The following is a 17,649-nucleotide window of genomic DNA, read 5'->3' as shown; positions in this document are numbered from 1 at the left end:
GCTGTAGTTAGCTTTTCAGGGCGAAACTGTCAGATAAACTTGAAAACAAGAAATGATGTAGCATGATCTCCAGCCTGCGTAAGTGAAGGCTCCACTGTAACCCAACACGTAACACACAAAGGAAAACAGTTCTTTTTGGCATATGAAACCAGTGTCCTTGATAGTCAAGACCTGGTTACTTAAAATTCTCTAGGTGTATTTTTAGCATACTCCTGAGCATCTTGAAAAAACATAAAACTAGTCTGTTCAGTAAGGAAGTGATTCTCAACACCTGCTCACTCACAAGAAGCTTCGCTAACTTGTCTTAGCCTTCAAATTTTCCCTTGCATCAGTATCCCGAGGTACTGACAATCACTTATAACTTCACTATTCTACTTATTTACAATGAATAAAAACTACAGAACATAAACTTGACTTCAAATCACAGAAAAATATTACAACCATCAGACAGATGCCACCTGTAGTTCGCACTTCTGGGCAATTTTATTTTTAACATTGCTTTGGCCTACTGTGATCTTAGAAACCTCTACCACCCAAAATTATTCAGGGTAACACCACAAAAGTCATAGAGAAGCTCGTAATCAATTGCTTCTACTCTGTTTTTTTTCCCCTCCATGTAATCACACCGTTACCCACTCTTATTGCAAGAACCAGAAATCACAGTGATGCTGTTCAGTTTGAAGCTTCTGCAAAGCACTGTTGAATACTTACACAAAAACTGCTTTTTCTTCTCCAGAGGCAACTGATGAAAAACCTCCCAGAATATTTTAATTGTAGGATGGTCTGCCCAGTATTCTCCTTTGTACTCTGTATTCTAAAATGAGCAGGAAATTTAGTTACTTCTCAGTAGGATAATGCCACAGTAACGTACAAAGAACATGGTTTGTGATGAGGGATACTGCACTGGAAGTGACACATTGCCATCTTCCTGAGTCAAATTTCTTCAGCTCTTCAGTCTGACTCAACTATATGGACAGATGGACATACCCCAAAGCAGCCTCAGTTCCAGTAAGCCCGTGACAAGAATCTCACAGTGTTTCAGTAACCAGGAGTATCTACTTTTATCAGCTGTATGGGTTTTCGGTCACTTTTCCCTTTCTATCCTAAAGGGAAAATCTCTGCCTTACAGTTCTGTGCAATTTTTTTTCCTCTTCCTTTCTCCCTCCCAGCTCTGATTTCTTTCAGAAATTAGATGGGAAAACTTTAAACAAAAAATAAGTAATATTTTAGTGTTTCTATTCACTGACAACTTAAAACGAGAAGTTTCTCAGTTATGCAGTCTATCCAATCAAGCCTAGAACTCACATATGATGTGCTAACAGAAAAAACAGAGCTTAAAAGGATACTTCTAAGATTATTTTTGCATTCTGAAGTTAAAAAATACATGAAACAAAGAGCCAGCTATGTCATTTGTTTGTTTTTACCTTCTCCAGTTCTTTCCAATCATAATTTGTGTTCCCAATTACCATTGATTGCAACTCGCTGGGCTGGAAGAGTTGAAGAACTTTACCTCCACATACTTTGTGGAAGCCTGCATGGAATGCACTGAATAAGGAAGCTACTGATTTATTGAAGATGTAATCCACATATGCATCTACAAAATCTTGCCTGCACAAAGACAAAAATAATTACGTTGAGAGGAAAGGAAAATAAAAGTACGAGTCACTCTTCTATCCATAAACAAGTAGCCATTTCAGTACAGAAAACTTCTCAGGAAGTTGAGCAAAAAGTGTCCTAGTCCTAGACTGTTATGCTCTACGATCCAACATCACAGCCATAGTGAAGATGACCTGAATAAAAACAGCACATAAATGTACTTCTTTACCCCCCCCCAATGTATGAGATGCAACCAAGAATATTTTGTATTACCGATTTCAGGCATCGCATCACCGTAACACAGTGAACTGGAGTAAACAGCAACAAGCCTGAAGGCTTGAGCTGTACTCAGTGTCCTGAAGCCAACTAGTGCTAAAATCACTGCATTTTGGTTTTGCTCTGTTTTTATTACAAAGCATTACCATATGTGCACTGAAGATGATAACCAACTTCGAGCAGACATTTGAATCCTACACAGTTAGGAAAAAAAAAAAGAATCAGGGAAAAGAAGCTAGGATACTGAGGAACAGATTGCCTTCAGTACAGACAGTTCCCTCCTCTTAGTGCAAACACCTACTTCAGCAAAAGCTACCAGTCCTGATACAATATTTACAATGATTTCATTTATTTATTAAATGATCCCAGTTAATGCTGTTAGCTTCTGCATCAGCTCAGTGACTCCAGTTATTTGAGTAACTCCATGTTCGAGTAACATCACCAATAATTTAAAGAACCATCAAAGCACATTTTGATGATACACTATTACTAAAGTTGCAGAACATATCTTCCCTATTCTAGGCACACTGTGGAATACTAACAGTGGAAAGAAAGGCTTCTCCAGAGAAAACTGACAGTAGTAAACTAATTAACATCGTTATACTCTGCATTAACATTTTTCAAACTCAAAAATTCATGGAATATTTGGGCCCAGAGAAAAAAAGACTTCTTCAGACAACTGGGGGTGACAGCACAGCAAACACTCCATGGGCACTTTGAAACTTATCAATTTCAATCTCACTGTCACTTCGTGACAGAACTAAAGCACTCCTGAAGAACTGAGGAAATATCACCACGTTTAAGATAAAGCACCATAAATCCTCTACTATTAGCCAAGGATTAAAAATGAAAACATGCTGACCACTGTAAGAAGTGACTGCTCGCACAATCAGATGCTTACTGTGTTTGTTTTCCCTTCGGTGAGGCTGCCCAGTGTCACTGCTACATGCAGAGCTCTGAACCAATGTTTACCTCTCCCAGTAATAATAAGTCAGGAGGATGAAGGCACTGTCACTGCACAGAGTTTGTGATACCCCCAATTATTTTTCATTGCTTTTTCTTCTACAAGGGACTTAGCTACTCAGAAAACACTGCCCAAAGCACAGAACAGTGATAAGCAAGAACACACCCTAAAGGTGCTTTTCCTCCCTTCCTATTATGCACAGCCTAGGTGTGCTCTGTTCTCACAGTATATCCTTTCAATTTGTTTCTCCCCTTCACTCAGGAAGTGAAAGCTCATAGCAGATAAAAATTAAACCAACAATGGATACACATGAAGATAGCAAAGTGATATTAGTCCACAAAAACAGACAAGAGTACCAGACATATTCTACCTATCCTCCAAGAGCAGAAGGGGAACATAGGGTGGGAGAGGCTGCTTTTATAGGGCAGAATTAAAAGAATACATGAATGAGGGAGAAAAAACACACCCCACCTACTCATTAGACAAGGACACTGGATAACAGACTAACTTATCTGCTCTACAAAGGGAAGATTTCTCTGAAACAATCTTTCTCACACCAAGAGTTGTCACATAATGGCAGCTAAGTTGATGTTTTCATTGTTACTCAGTAACTTCCTGCAGAACCATTTTTAACCTTCTGAAATGAAGACTGTGTATTCAAATAGACACTAAAGAGTTACAAAATTCTTCTGAGGTCAACAAAAGAGACTACTGAGCAACCTTAGATAGCAAGTCTTCTAACTACAACAGCTACTTACACAATATACATGAGAACAGCTTGGAGAAACAACAGTAGCTTTGCCTTCCATCATCAGTGTACCAACTTGGCAAAGGATCTCCATGACAGCTCAGTGAGGTTCCCAAATCAGACAGTAACTCTGTGACCCGTAACACTCACCTATTTTGTTTGACTACAGGAATGTCAGCACCATTAGGAACAAGCTCTTTAATTTCTGTTGTACCAAAGTTTTCCACAGTGATCTATTTAAAACAAAAAATAATATTTACTGTGGAGTAGACTTCTTCCCACCACTTAGCTTACTGCATTGTGAGTGGCACAGATCTAACATAAGCACGGAACACTACAAATCATGATGATCAGCAGCCAATACTTCTGCTCAAGCAATCCATCAGACAAAGCTGTAACACACATTGCAAGCTTCACTAGAAAAACAAAGTTTCCAACATCAGGCAAAACTTACAGTAAAATTAAGACAAAATGCTTCCTCTATGTCATCCTCTGGATAGTCTAGTAATTGCTGCATTCCCCTGAAAAACAAATTACAAAGTACTTGTACCAGTGAAAGGCAAACCAAAAAGCTCTACTACTGCATTCTAGTTAGTAGCTTGCTGACTTGCAGTGCAGTGCTGGGAAATATCAAGCAGATCACATTGCTTTTAAAAGTATAGAAAGCAAAGCTTTAAAGAAACAATGGTTTGTTTTTTCTATTGTACTGTTGTATCCTTTTGATTATCTCACGGTGTGATGAGAAGACTCATACCCCAGTGTCTAGCTTCGGTTCAGGGAAGGATTCCCAAGACAGAGATGCTAAGCCCTTAATAACCATTGATGATGTTTCTCGTTAATATGTTCAAATTGTCCTTGACTTAAGAAAACTTTCTGCATTCACAACACTGACGCAATCTAACACCAACCCCACCACACCACCTGAAAATCCTACCAGTTGGTTCCATTCAAATCCCTACTCACTGGCAGTTATTTAGCACGTACTCACTTATGAAATAAGCAAAACTATTTCCTCCTCAGACTAAGCAAAATATACAGAACTAAAATTAATTTTATAAAGTAAGTGTGAACATAATAGTAGAAAAGCTTTCAAATTCCAAAGATTTTTGTAGAAAAACAAAGCACAAAAGAGACAGACATCAGAACACAATGCTTAGAAGCAGGTGTTTAACAGTAACACATCTGAAATGGCATGACAGCTACAAGCTGCTCTGAGATGTTTATCCTGTGTGAACAGCATGCATTTTCTTTAAATCCTCAAAGGAAAGTGTTGAATCCAAAACTAATTCCTAACCTTATTCATACTTTTTTTTCATGCTCACCTGCCAACATCTGGCATCAATTCTTTTAAATCATCCAGGGATGGCTTCTCATTCAACAGCTTTTTGTACAAAGCCAAGGGGAAATGAAGGTCTACAATAGTAAAATTATATATTGCTAGCCCACAGACAACACCAATCAAATGAAATAAGTCACTGTCTTCAAAGGTCTAAGAACAGAAAACAGACAAAATATTTTAAATCAAGTAAGTTATTTTAATCATCTATAGTCCAGTAAAAAAGGTACACATATTAAAAAAAACAGCTGAGATGTAACATGTTTTGTATTCCAAGTGATGCATGCTGCTGAAACTACTGCGAAAACACTGCATTTCTGTTGATGATTTATTATTACAGTACTCAGTCCTTACACATGTTTCAATTTAAATTAATTGGGAAGGAGGGCTGAGGAGCTCACGGTTCACTCCCTCAGACTTAAGAGCTAAGGCTTAGAACACAACTGTGGAAACATTAACTCAGACTTAACTCTAGAGTTAGTCAGGATGTTCCCTTGAAAGAGGACTAAAAAGTCCACGATCAAAATTGTCAAGCAAGTACAATCTGGTGACGACCCACAAAGTGGGCCCATAGATGCAAATGAACACAGAAAATAAAGGTTTGACACAACACATCTATTTTCTCCACTGCTCCGATTCTGCTGTTGGAGTCAGTGGCTATGTCTTCCTACCAAAGTCATTTCAATTGGGGACAAGTAGCAAGGAGTATGTGAGGAACAAGGTTAAAGAAAAATAAATAAATAAGGAAAGTTTTGATCTAACAATAGCAAAAATTACCATTTGTCAAGATTCCTTCCCTCAGTGTCTCCTCTCAAAACTACCACAAACTACTACGTTAATACTTCATTAATAAAATACTTCAAGAAAATTCATGTCTGTCCATTGCACCCTACCTTATCAGAGAACCAGATCAGCCTGGACTCTTCGTAATACCTGAACATTCCATATTTGGGATCTAGCAACTCCCTCATTATGAGCAAAAAGAATTCTTTGCGAACACCTCCGACATCAACAGCTTCTTCCCCTACAAAAATAACCTGAAACACACATTTCAATTAGCATGGAATTAAAGATGAAATAAGAAACAACGTTTGTCCAAAACACTGACCACTATGTACTGGCGTACCTTGAGTGGCTTCTTGTAGTCTACATTCTTTGTTTTCCTCAGGACTTCAACAGCATCTCCTACAATATTGTCTCTCCTCACCATTAGTATCAGGCATGGATTAACAGATTCAAATACTGGCAGAAAAAGAGAAGACAAATTCTGCCTGTGGGCCTGATCAACAGCCATCTGGGGGAAAAAATAAAATACAAGGGTCAGTAGGTAACTTAAGATTCCTATCAACATTAAACGTCCATCGCTATCATCTTAAAGTGGTCGGAAGACATCAGCGTAAATACCTGTTACGAGAGCTAATGAATTCACTCAAGTTTTCTTCCTGTATCTTGAACACCAGTATTTTTCCTTGACCTATTAGTCTCATCAACACTATCACACTCAGAGAAGATACAGAATAAAGTTTCTGACATTCCAGGTAAAATACTTTGGATAACAAAAGGAAGCAAAAACAGATATATATATATATATATATATACACGCATACGTTACATAAGTAAAAACAGAACACACACATACGTTACATAAGTAAAAACAGAAAACACATTTAATCTAACAGGTAAAAATGAAGCCTAAGGTGTTTAATATAAATCTGGCACAAAAAAGATATTAAAAAAAGTGATTTTGATTTTTGTTTGGATTTGTTTGCACCTTATTACTGTGGGCTAACGTGAAAGAATACATCCAGTCAACAAAAGGGGAAAAAGTTCAATGGATGTTCATATAATAATTTTATTTCAGTGAGATACCTACCAGCTTCTGTCATATACATACTTAGAGGAAAAAACAGATCCCTTACTTTTATGAAGAAGAGAATTGAGTTTGCAGAGTGAAGAACCACAAATGAGAACAAAAAAAGGCACACCAACCCTCTGAAGGCTCCAACTAAACACAAAGTAAGCTAGATCTTTAAAAACTGACTCATACCTGCATCTGCATGACTGCATCCGTTTGCAGAAGAGTTGTCTTTGCCTGGGCATCAAAAACAAATGGGTATGTGCAAATGGTAACAGGCATGTCTGTGAGCTAGAACGAAAAGAACTGTGTCACGGCTCTGTTTAAAACAACTGTGCTTAAAGAAACAATTACACTTACATTCATTTAATGTACCTATTTTACTGAAAAGAAATAAATCTTTACTCATTGTCAACAGAGGACCTGAAGCATCTCAGAAAAAGTTAAGCAGATGTTCAATAGTTCAGTATTCCGCCAAGGAAAACCCACCCCCCCTTAGTACACTGTAATCTCACTCCTTTTAAGTTCACTCTTCCAGTTACAGCTAGGAGGTATCACCAAACAGTTCTTTGTTTTCAAACTCCACTCTGATTTTGCAACTGAAAGAATTACAGACTTCTGCCCAATAAAAACCTTTCCAGTTTACAGTCCTAACAGCTTAAAGCTTTACTCCTAATGGAACATATCATACAACATTCAGCACTCCTGTTTCTGATTTCCTTATGTTTTAGAAAAGAAATCAGACTGCAACCCATCTTACCTCAGTTAATCCATGGTTGACATCCTATGACAGCATTTGCACAAAGGCAGCAATAATTAAGATGAAAAAGCAGCATTAGTGTCTGCATTAAGTATTCATCTCTGATGTAGAATTATTTAGCTACAGCTTCCCCCCAAAAAAGAATATTTACTGAAAAACTGATAATCACTGTAAACATTTTAATTAATCTACCAAATACAACTATGCTTTTCAGCATGTTTTAAAAAGGCAGCATTAGAGCACCTGTTAAGTGACTATTCCCACACATTAATAAATGACATCTGCTTTCACATACATTTGTATTCTCAAGCAATTGTAGCACGTCAAATTAAATTCAAAACATTTAAAATGAGTAAAAATTAAATGTTAACTGAAAAAGTGGCCATTAAATCTCAAGAATTATTGAGACCTACGATACTGCATATGAGAAAAGCAACTGACTTTTGCAATTTGAGACAGACCAATACATATCGCTAGGACTGTGTGGAGACCTTCAGAGCAAGTTAGGTAACTCTGATAAGCAAAATTAAGTCATGCACCTGGTGGATAAATAAATAGATGTGAAATGTGATTACATATGAGACTGAAGTGCAACACGTAGACACCTACAGTTCACAAAAACCGACTGACAAAATATCACCATCTGTAAAACGTGCTCTCTCCATTATCCCTAATTCCTCAAGGAAAGGCTTCCAGCAGTCCATTTCTCTCAGGTGTATTTACACAATGCTGTACACCTATCGCTGTATTTATTCCTAACTTAAACACTTCTCTCCCCAACTCCTTTAAGGATGTAATTAAGTAACTTACAACAATCCCCAATTCCCCTTTCACTGAAAGCATAGCATTTTTTTTCCTCTTAAGTTCTTAAGGAACTCTTCTTTTACATTTTTTCTGTTATTTCTCTTTCCACGCTTTACTCAAGGAACAGAGCAAACAGTTTTATCACAAGTTATGACAATTAAAAAAATGACAGTGGCAAAAGAAATCCCAATTCATTATTAGCCACACTCCTCTATTCCAAATATACAACTTGCCTCTACTTCCAAGACTTTGAAATATTTATTGACACCTTCTGTATCTCACTTAATATACTCTCTCTGTCAGCTACCCACACCTACATCAAGCACTGTTATTTTTCTGAACAGCCTGGCTGACACAAAGCTCTGTGATGGCTATAACTATCAACTCACTTCTTTACACCCCCAGTTTTCCTGCTGATGCTATTTTACACTGCAGTTTTATATTCTTATGTAGCTATCATTTACTTTGTCTTCATCAAATAAAGAGCAAAAGTAGGCCTCCCCTTTTCAGGACCTTCTAGACACCAAAAGAATTACACTCATGTACATGAAGCAAGTATAGTAACCTATACTCTATTCTTCCAAAACTGAAGTCAAAGAACTGTTTGACTAAGTGTTATCCAGCTGATTGTTTCTGTGCACAGTCATTTACTCCCACTCACTCTGTTCTATACACAGTTGCAATAAGCAATTATTTCATTTCTTATCACTACATTCCAAGTAGAAAATGATATTAGTTATCTGTTCCCTGACTTAAGTTTTCCAGGCTGCTTTCAGCTTTCTTTACGTCTTGACTATTCTGACCAAACCAATCTCACACAGTAACTCAGGTTATTTGATATGTTTCCCTACCAAGAGTTACCACTTCCCTAACTTTTCTGATGCAGCAAATCTTAACGGATAGCATTCTCAGCCACATTTAACTGCTCCATTAAAATGTTAAACGGTGTCACTCCTAAGCATGATACCTACAAGAAACGCATCTACGTAACATATCTTCCTTAACTAGTACCTGAAGTGAGTCATTTATTATTGCTGTCTGACATTAAACTTGTATGAAAACAAAGTGTCCGAATTTACAGAATGCACAGGCTTCTCTAAAGAGATAATAAACATGGGGTGGAGAAGGAAGATAAAATTAAAGCAAAAAACTCTTACCATTCCAAATACCTGTTGCTGGACCCAGTTGACATAGTCATTTCTGATATCTATCAAATCTTGTATTTCATGAATATAAAATCTGTCGTACTGGATAACTTGTCCTCTTTCATTTACCTAAAGAAATTGAGTGTATTTTATCACTTTGTATAGCCTTTTTAAAAAGGATTCTTTTTTTCTTTATTTTTCAAGCATTTGTCATGGCAGCCATGGATATCCAGCCATTATAAAGTTCTAGAAAAACAACAATGCCTACAAGCAAGCAAAAACAGTGGTAAAGATAAGGAAATATGATTACACACAATCCTATCCGAGCTGCAAAGAAAAATAACTAAGAGTACGATGCTGCACAACACAGTGCTGCCATTCTGATGCATCATGTGATCACACAGAAATAGCATTTGCTTATGTACAAGTTTAAAAGCTGTGAGTCAAGAACTTCAGTCTTAATTACAAATATGAATACTACTCCAGTTACCTGTGATATGAGCAACAATTTCTATTTCAAAATGTTAAGCTTAGAAAAGTAAGAGACAGAAAGACCCTTATACAAAGGCTTCTCTCAACAGTATAACTTCAGTCCCAGGCCTTCCCAGAAAATGCAATAAGTCTAACACACTTTTCCAGATTACAGATAAGCATCATTAACTATCAAAACAGAATGACAGAATTTTATCTGTATAAATAGTCTAAATTTATTTTCTCAAGAAACATCCGAAGAAACCCAACCCCCCAAGTATGCACACACACACAAAAAAGGAAATAACAATACAAAACAAATACTGAATCTGTGAAATATCCTAGATACATATTTTTCTTATTTTCTTCCTCTTATTTCAGTCCATACCTGGTAATTATTAAACTTATCAATATAGCTACCTTGCTGTCCAACTGTTTATACATCCATTTCTACACTGTTACTGCATGTTAGTCAAAGTCGTGTTTCAAAAAAGCAGGAATTTGGAAGAGGAGATCAGGAGGGGGAACTTAAGCAGCAGTTACACACAACAGCTTCTTGGGCTTGTGATGTTTAGTCAGGTTACTCTGAATCATTTGAGCTACTTTTGTTTGAAGCTCAAAAATGCATTAATTTTCATGTATTAAATTAAGAGACCAACACCCTGAGTAAACAATCAGAGAAGAAATGCCTGTTCCTGTACAACTGCTCAGATTTTCTTCAAAACGCAACCTGCTCTTACCTTCCATTTTTGACATTATTCACTATCATTTCTAAAGCAAGAGAATTTGCTCCAGCACACCCTCACAGATACAATTGCTTGGCTCAGTCACAGGAAAATGGCTAATTCCATAACCATCCCAGAATTCTAATGATTATAAGGTCCAAAAGGAACAACTACAGATATTTCCATAGATGGCACGTCCAGATATTTAATACTGTTCAATTCTTTAACTTCTCTCAACAACTGCACAACACAAAGACTTTGACAAAAAACGAAGTAGCTGGATGTAAACATACCCTGTGCAGTATTTCTAGAACTCTGAAAGCTGTGTGTAGAAAGTTTGTAAATATTCTTCTTTCCGATGGAGGAATGCCAATCTTATACAGCTTCAAGAGGTGGACCACAACGTCCTTGTAGAGTTCCACTATCTTGAGGAACAATGGAGGTTCAAGTACAGACCACCAATTTTCTGTCAACAAATGACAAACACACAAATACAGTACTTGTCACTACAACATTATGTTACATAAGAACATTTCATATTAGAAAACATACTTGTCAGTTACCAGAAACTGCCAGAAGAGGTGAGCAGAGATAGAACAACAGAACATTGATGATTTATTACAAATTCAGCTCTGTAAAGAGCAGGATTTAGAGAAACAACAGTTTTCGCCTTGGTGTACTACTCCATGGTTTTACCCTTCTCTGCCCACCATGTTCTGGGATTTAAAACAACACAAGGGCTATTAGCAGATGGGCACACATAAGCACTACTAAAACAGGGATGCTTTGAAGAACAATAAGAGACATCCAACAAACTTTTGAGTGCAGATGGGAACACACCAACTCTGAATTGTTTGTTCATCTGAAGCACTTGAATTTACTCCTGACAAAAAACAGATGGCTCAAACCCTAAAATCATAAGCAAACAGTCCTAATGTGAACAATGGAAACATCTGTAGTGAAGCAACAGGTAAAAGGACCTGCAGTCCAAAGAAATGACCAGCCTGCTTTTCTTTACAGCGGACGAGCTCTTTACTGACTTTACTTTCACCAAAAACTACTGAAAAGTATAATGGGTGAGTTACAAGTAAAAGCAAAATAAACCACGAAATAAGAGCCAAGGAGGAAAGCAAGGGTCACAATAAAGAACAACAACATATCTTGAGATTGGTGAAAAAACGTGGACCTCCAAGAAGAAAAACAGGTGCTACTGCCAAAACAAAGACTATTCAACATCTGCTCTGTAGCACTCCTGCAAATTACTTCATGCTCATTAGTTGCCTGTCAGTGTAATTTTCATTTCAAGGCATCAAGGTGTGTATCAAAGACACTGGAGTACATAGCATAACCCTTCCCAAATGGAGCAAATCTCAAGAGTCAAAAACCAGAGGAATGTGTGTGGAAGGCCAGTCAATTGACTTAGAAGAGTGGGATAAATGCTTTCTTTCATATTATGCAACATTAACCCTTAACTTTCTGATTGAAAACGTGAACAGAACTGTAAATAACCAGCATGATGTTGGGACCATGACTTCGCTGATTCAACTTCTTAACATTTTCATTCCCATATCCTTTCAAGAGTATTAAAAAAAAAAAAAAGACAACAAAAATTCAAATTTCTTACCAAGAACTTTCAGAGGAGCTTTTTCTAGTTTCAGAATAGCTGTTCCAAATGGAATAGCTAACGTCGTGAAATTGTTTGCATCACTCATCAGCGGGCACTCTGGTAGAGTGAGATAAAGCCTTAAAGCTTCAACATCTGGTAAGGAGCTGCTCAGTTTCGGAATAAGGTTCTTTTCCAAACTAGCTGCCACCTACAGAGCATGATAAAGTTCAGTATACTTTAATACGTTTGTACATTTAAATAAAATCTCATCTAGACAAAATGTAAACAAGAAAATAATAACGAAGAGTTTAAGTTAAACTACACTGTAATATTTAATTTACTGTCTTGGTTCTGGATTTTACAATACAGACATACAATATGCTGGTGTTACCTTCTGGCACGACACAAAGCAGTGTTTACATATCTGTAGTTGATACAGTATTGAGTAAAGAAAGCATTTAAATGTCACCAAGCAAGCATAACAATAGTATTTTTAGATAGGTATAAAGACGTTCCCAAACATAAGGAAAATATGCAGCACAAACCTGTTGTGATATATGAGTGTGGTCAGGCTGTATAAGTTTGTGAAATAGTAGTCTAGCAGCATTCATATCAACCCCTGAGAATCTGACGCTGGTTTTGTAATGATCATCATTGCTATAGCAAGGAAAAAAAAAAAACAAACATGAAGAGACTGAATCCTGTATTTTTAGCACTCTTTGAGTTTTCCACCTTGATTTTTTAGCCTTATTTACTATGGAATTTAAGTGTTGTTGTTCAAAGTATCAGACTTCAACCTTTCAATCAACCTTTGAAGCAATAAAAAAAATTCTGTCAAGTAATCAAGTAAAAAACACCAAGATCTGTAACAGTCTGTACAAGTATATTCCTCTTGAAACATCTACAACTTGCAGCTGTTAAGTCGTGAGTTTGGCTGGTTAATAGGGCAGCAGCCAGGTGACATGCACTTACAAGAACTGCTAGAATACATTTTGCCTTTGGGCTAGCTGATAAACTACGTATCATAAAGGAGCTAGAAAATTAAAGCAAAAGCATCTGAACAACATTAAGATAAGGAAATGGAGGGAAGGTGTTGTTGTTGAAACAGGAGACATTAGGAAATTAGTCACTAACTCGTCTGTTCAGGGGAATACTTGTTTAAAAGCTGACCACTTACCTCAAAGCCAAAAAGCTCCCATTCAGGCATCCAGCAGAGGAGAACGTTCCATCAATTTCACTGAAATTTTTCACATGAAACAAGTTACCTTTTTTTGTTTTCTTTTCTACAAATCAGCATTTTCCATTAAAAACTGTATTTAATCTCTAATGAGTTACATTGTATATATGATCTAATTCAGAGTTCAATCTGACATTTTAAGTCATATAAAATCTCCATTCAAGACCGAATGCTCAAATAATGCTAACAGCAAAGCAAGAATCTTCCAGTTCATTCTTTGCACACTCCTTTTGAAAACAGGAATAATGCCCGAGTTCTGCTCAAATCCCTTCGCACACACTGCCATTTTTCAACATGCAACTAAATTATTAAACTAGAATAAAGCTCAGGTGACTAAGTTGTGCCAGCTGAGACACAGACTGAGGGAGCTAAATCACTTGACAAGTACAACAATGAAAGCACAGCAAATGCACTGCACATAATAAAATTGAATAATTTAAAATACCTTTGCTACGTATGATCAGAACCACATTCAAAACCATATCAAACAGAATCACAAAAGACAACTTTCCTCCTCAACAATGCTTACTTAGCTAACTCTACAGGAAGTCTTCCAGATGGGAAAGTCAGCAATCTCTGAATAAATGCTTCATTCACAGTCCAGATCTGCTTCAAAAGGTCAGGATACCTGAAATCATCTGGTGGCACCATGTTCTGAAGTGTAAAGAACACAAAGAATCAGGCACATCAAGCTGATTTCCAGGAAATCTGTCCTGTGGTTAAGCAGGACTTTTCTTCATTGACAGAACACCTGCCTACCCAAAGTATTACTGTGAAATATGCTAATGGATAAAATTACTGCATTCTTGTAGTTCTGTACTTGCTAGGAAAACAACATAAGCTATCATGAACTAAAACCACTCATAGTAGCAAGTTAATTCAGGTCACGAGCATACAGAACAGGATCCTTCAAATTTTGGGCAGCTGCCCTCCCACCCCACATCTATCAGACTCCTGAGAATGAACCGTGTTTCCCTGTTGAACATTTACTGCACCAACACAGAATTTGCTTCTTGATGCGATGCTCCCCCTGAATGAACTACAGTGTGATTTCTAATAGAAAAGGGAAACAAACAAGAAAGGCATTTTGAGTTGGAACACTGGTCCAGAAAGAGGTGGCAAACAGCACCAAAACTAAAGTAAAGCTAGTAAAAAGCATTTCTCTAGAGGGTGCAGGCTGACAAACACAGCTGATTCAGTATAATGATGACTAGCTGTTGCCAAAAATCAGCATTTTCATCCCATCCTCCATAATCTTGCTCTTTTCCTTGGGTACAACAGAAAAAAAACATTTAATCACACAGTAAAACAACTCAGGGGACTGACCTGCCCAAAAACTAACTTGAAAAAATCAAGCAGGCCTGGCTGAGACCCCTTAGCTGGCAAGGACACAGGTCCCAAGAGTACAGAACTCATATAACTGAAAGAATTTGATATAAATGACAAACTAAGAGTAGAAAGGGATGTTTCTGCAGCATCAAAGTCCATCTACTGCTGACGCTTCTAGTACAGAACAAACCACAATAACTCCATTCATAGAGTTCACCTCAATTAGTCAGTCAGAATCTACTCCAGCAATTATGAAAGTTGCACAGCAGAATCCATTTTATGAGAAGAATTTTAACAGATATGTTTTAAGCCTTCACCACCAGTGATTTTCCTGCTCTACGCCTGTTAAGCAAACTTCTATCCAATACAGCAACAGTTACCAAAACTCAATCAGAGGAAAGCGAGAGGAAAAGCTGTTAATTCTTCACAATCAGAACAGACTGTAGGAATACAAGGTCACTGTAAGCCTGAGTACTCAGTTTTTCTTGACAAACAAACCTAAAACCATACTGTTTCCTAAAACCATACTGTTTCCCTTTATTACCTAATTAGTTTTGGGTTTTTTTCAGTCCACATTTTCAGCTCATGTTGCTTCATTAATCCCTGTGGTCTAAAAATCTTCTGGGCTTTTATTCAGAAACATCCCCTATACAAATCCAGACATCTCTCTTCCCAGGTCACTGTCTAATGGTGTTTCCTTTCCACCATACTCCCACCTTGCCCCCCCCCCCCTCAAACGCACACAACAGAATTCAAACAGATAACCTTCTTCTTTTAAAGGAAGTTACTGTTTTAAGATTAGCACAAAACTATCAAAACAAAGTCAGCTCCATTTGTTTCCCCATTGTTTGTGAAATGCTATATTGACCACAGAGCAGGACGCAGCACAGCTGCAGACAGGACTGAGGGTGGGTGGGGGGAAGAGCTCAAGAATTCACTCACTCGTTACTTTTTGAAAGGAAAAGGTGATTATGACTGAGCACTGAAAGGGGCTGTCCCAGAGAAGCTGTGGAGTCTCCTCCTTGGAGATGTCTGAAAGCCACACACACGTGGCCCTAGGCAACCTGCTCAGACAGGCGCTGCTGGAGCAGGGGGGTTGGATCAGATGGATCCAGAAGTCCCTTTCAACCTCATCAATTCTATGATTGCATTAAAAGGGATGAAAGGCACACATTCATCACTCAGCAAAAAGCTTGCACCAAAATGCTTCACTGACAGCTAACACTCAAAACTGTATCCAAGTCCTCTGGTTGCTAAACAGAAGCAATGTGTTGTGCTTCCCTACTCTAAAATATTACAGCGTAGCTCTGCATCTTCAGTATCAAATTCTCTCGAAGCACACCAGAAAAAAACAAAAAGAAATTGAGTTTTAAATATATTTTCATTCCAAAGTATATTTAATTAGTTACCTGTGGATAAAAGTAGTGTGCAAAACTTTGGTCTCCACCAGAGAAAATTCTTTTTACACAATAATACTGCTCACTGTCTGCAATAACAATAAGATACAAGCAACTGAAAATGTGAATTTGAGAAATACTCAAGATGCTGCAACAAATATGTTTAGTCGGGCAACACTTTGTTTGATACATAACCTCATTCCTTACAATGCAATCATTAAAGCCATCTTTGACAGAGGTAAGCATTAAGAGCTCTAAGCTAATGCTCTAGTGCTAACAAAGCAACTAAGCCAACAGCGTATCTGAGTAATTTTTGCAAATACTTCTCACAGCACAAATGGACTTTAGGAGAACAGAGCACAGTGAGAACTGTTAAGAAGGAAACAACTGAAGCCTGTATCTAGTTTAAACCTCAATATCTACAAAATAACTAGCAAGGAAAACAAATCCAAGAAGGAAAACATGCCAGGTGTTGCTTACCTGCAGGAATCGGGCATTGAGTGTTGTAAGGAAGCCAGTTTCCTTTAACTGTGAAGGGACTTTTCCTATTACTGGTTGTTCCTGTACCTAATTGCCCATTACCTCCAAGTCCAAAAGAGTAAATTCTTCCAGATGAAGGAACAAATGCAGTAGTGTGCTGTCTAAGGGAAACAGAATTCAGTAACAAAACCCTAAGGATCAAAACACGCTATCACCCACATAGGAACAATCAGTATCGAGTTCACTTAAACTATTAAATGAAGCAGGTCTGATTTGTTACGAAGAAAAGATTGCAAAATACATATTTTTTAATCCAAATAACAATAAATACCCATCTCTTCAAAACCTGTTAGAATTAAGTCCTTCTGAAAAGGATGTTTTCATTTGTGTTGGTAATTTTTCCAATTTTTGGGGTGCTATTATAAAATAAATAACCATCAAAGGCATTAGGAACTGAAGTGCAGTTTAGCATCATGGATAATTCACATGAGCTACGCTCCCAAAGTTTATCTTCACTGCAGAGGATAGCAAACACTCTCATTTTTTAGCAGGGAATAATTCAATGCCAACAATAAACAAGCACCTGATTAATAGTATTTTTGGTTCAGAGAATCAGAGCTCTCAAAGTCTTTAACCTTTCTATTGTGGTTACAGTAAAAAAAAAACACTTCATATTAGAAAATATACAAGTTTTACACAAAACAAGTGTTTATAAGATTCACAGTGTTAGCATAAAACAGACCTTACCTGCCACAGGTTATCTGCGTGACAAGACTTCCCATAAGTTCAAAAACTTTCCTTGGGTTTATCTCGTGGCTGGTAGAGTTATGACCCAGCTGACCATAGCCTCCAGCTCCAAATGTAAAAACCCCACCTTCCTAAACAAATAAATTATGAGGATTAAAATAATATTATGCCTT

At 37.3% G+C, this 17,649-nt stretch overlaps 1 protein-coding gene across 2 annotated transcripts in view; it reads right to left on the bottom strand.

Moving 5' to 3' along the window:
• Positions 1 to 17,649, bottom strand: part of HERC4 (HECT and RLD domain containing E3 ubiquitin protein ligase 4) — a 29,411-nt gene that overhangs the window by 996 nt on the left and 10,766 nt on the right. Inside the window, exons 7-24 of one of the 2 annotated variants that reach the window (XM_065746265.1) lie at positions 17,477 to 17,607; positions 16,730 to 16,890; positions 16,262 to 16,338; positions 14,053 to 14,177; positions 13,464 to 13,523; positions 12,832 to 12,943; positions 12,305 to 12,494; positions 10,974 to 11,146; positions 9,497 to 9,613; positions 7,536 to 7,559; positions 6,968 to 7,066; positions 6,047 to 6,214; positions 5,814 to 5,957; positions 4,907 to 5,073; positions 4,039 to 4,105; positions 3,735 to 3,817; positions 1,425 to 1,608; positions 712 to 814 (exon numbers count right to left, since the gene is read on the bottom strand). In XM_065746265.1, coding sequence (XP_065602337.1) covers positions 712 to 814; positions 1,425 to 1,608; positions 3,735 to 3,817; positions 4,039 to 4,105; positions 4,907 to 5,073; positions 5,814 to 5,957; positions 6,047 to 6,214; positions 6,968 to 7,066; positions 7,536 to 7,559; positions 9,497 to 9,613; positions 10,974 to 11,146; positions 12,305 to 12,494; positions 12,832 to 12,943; positions 13,464 to 13,523; positions 14,053 to 14,177; positions 16,262 to 16,338; positions 16,730 to 16,890; positions 17,477 to 17,607 — 2,185 coding nt within the window. The remainder of the gene's footprint in view (positions 1 to 711; positions 815 to 1,424; positions 1,609 to 3,734; positions 3,818 to 4,038; positions 4,106 to 4,906; positions 5,074 to 5,813; positions 5,958 to 6,046; positions 6,215 to 6,967; positions 7,067 to 7,535; positions 7,560 to 9,496; positions 9,614 to 10,973; positions 11,147 to 12,304; positions 12,495 to 12,831; positions 12,944 to 13,463; positions 13,524 to 14,052; positions 14,178 to 16,261; positions 16,339 to 16,729; positions 16,891 to 17,476; positions 17,608 to 17,649) is intronic. The other variant, XM_065746266.1, reaches the window with a different exon arrangement.

This window comes from Cyrtonyx montezumae, unplaced genomic scaffold (genome assembly GCF_038088225.1).
Source record: "Cyrtonyx montezumae isolate F1298 unplaced genomic scaffold, pur_monq_1.0 scaffold_4, whole genome shotgun sequence".
Taxonomy (NCBI): domain Eukaryota; kingdom Metazoa; phylum Chordata; class Aves; order Galliformes; family Odontophoridae; genus Cyrtonyx; species Cyrtonyx montezumae.
Note: the sequence above shows the minus strand (reverse complement) of the source record. Positions and strands in the feature narration are given on the sequence as shown.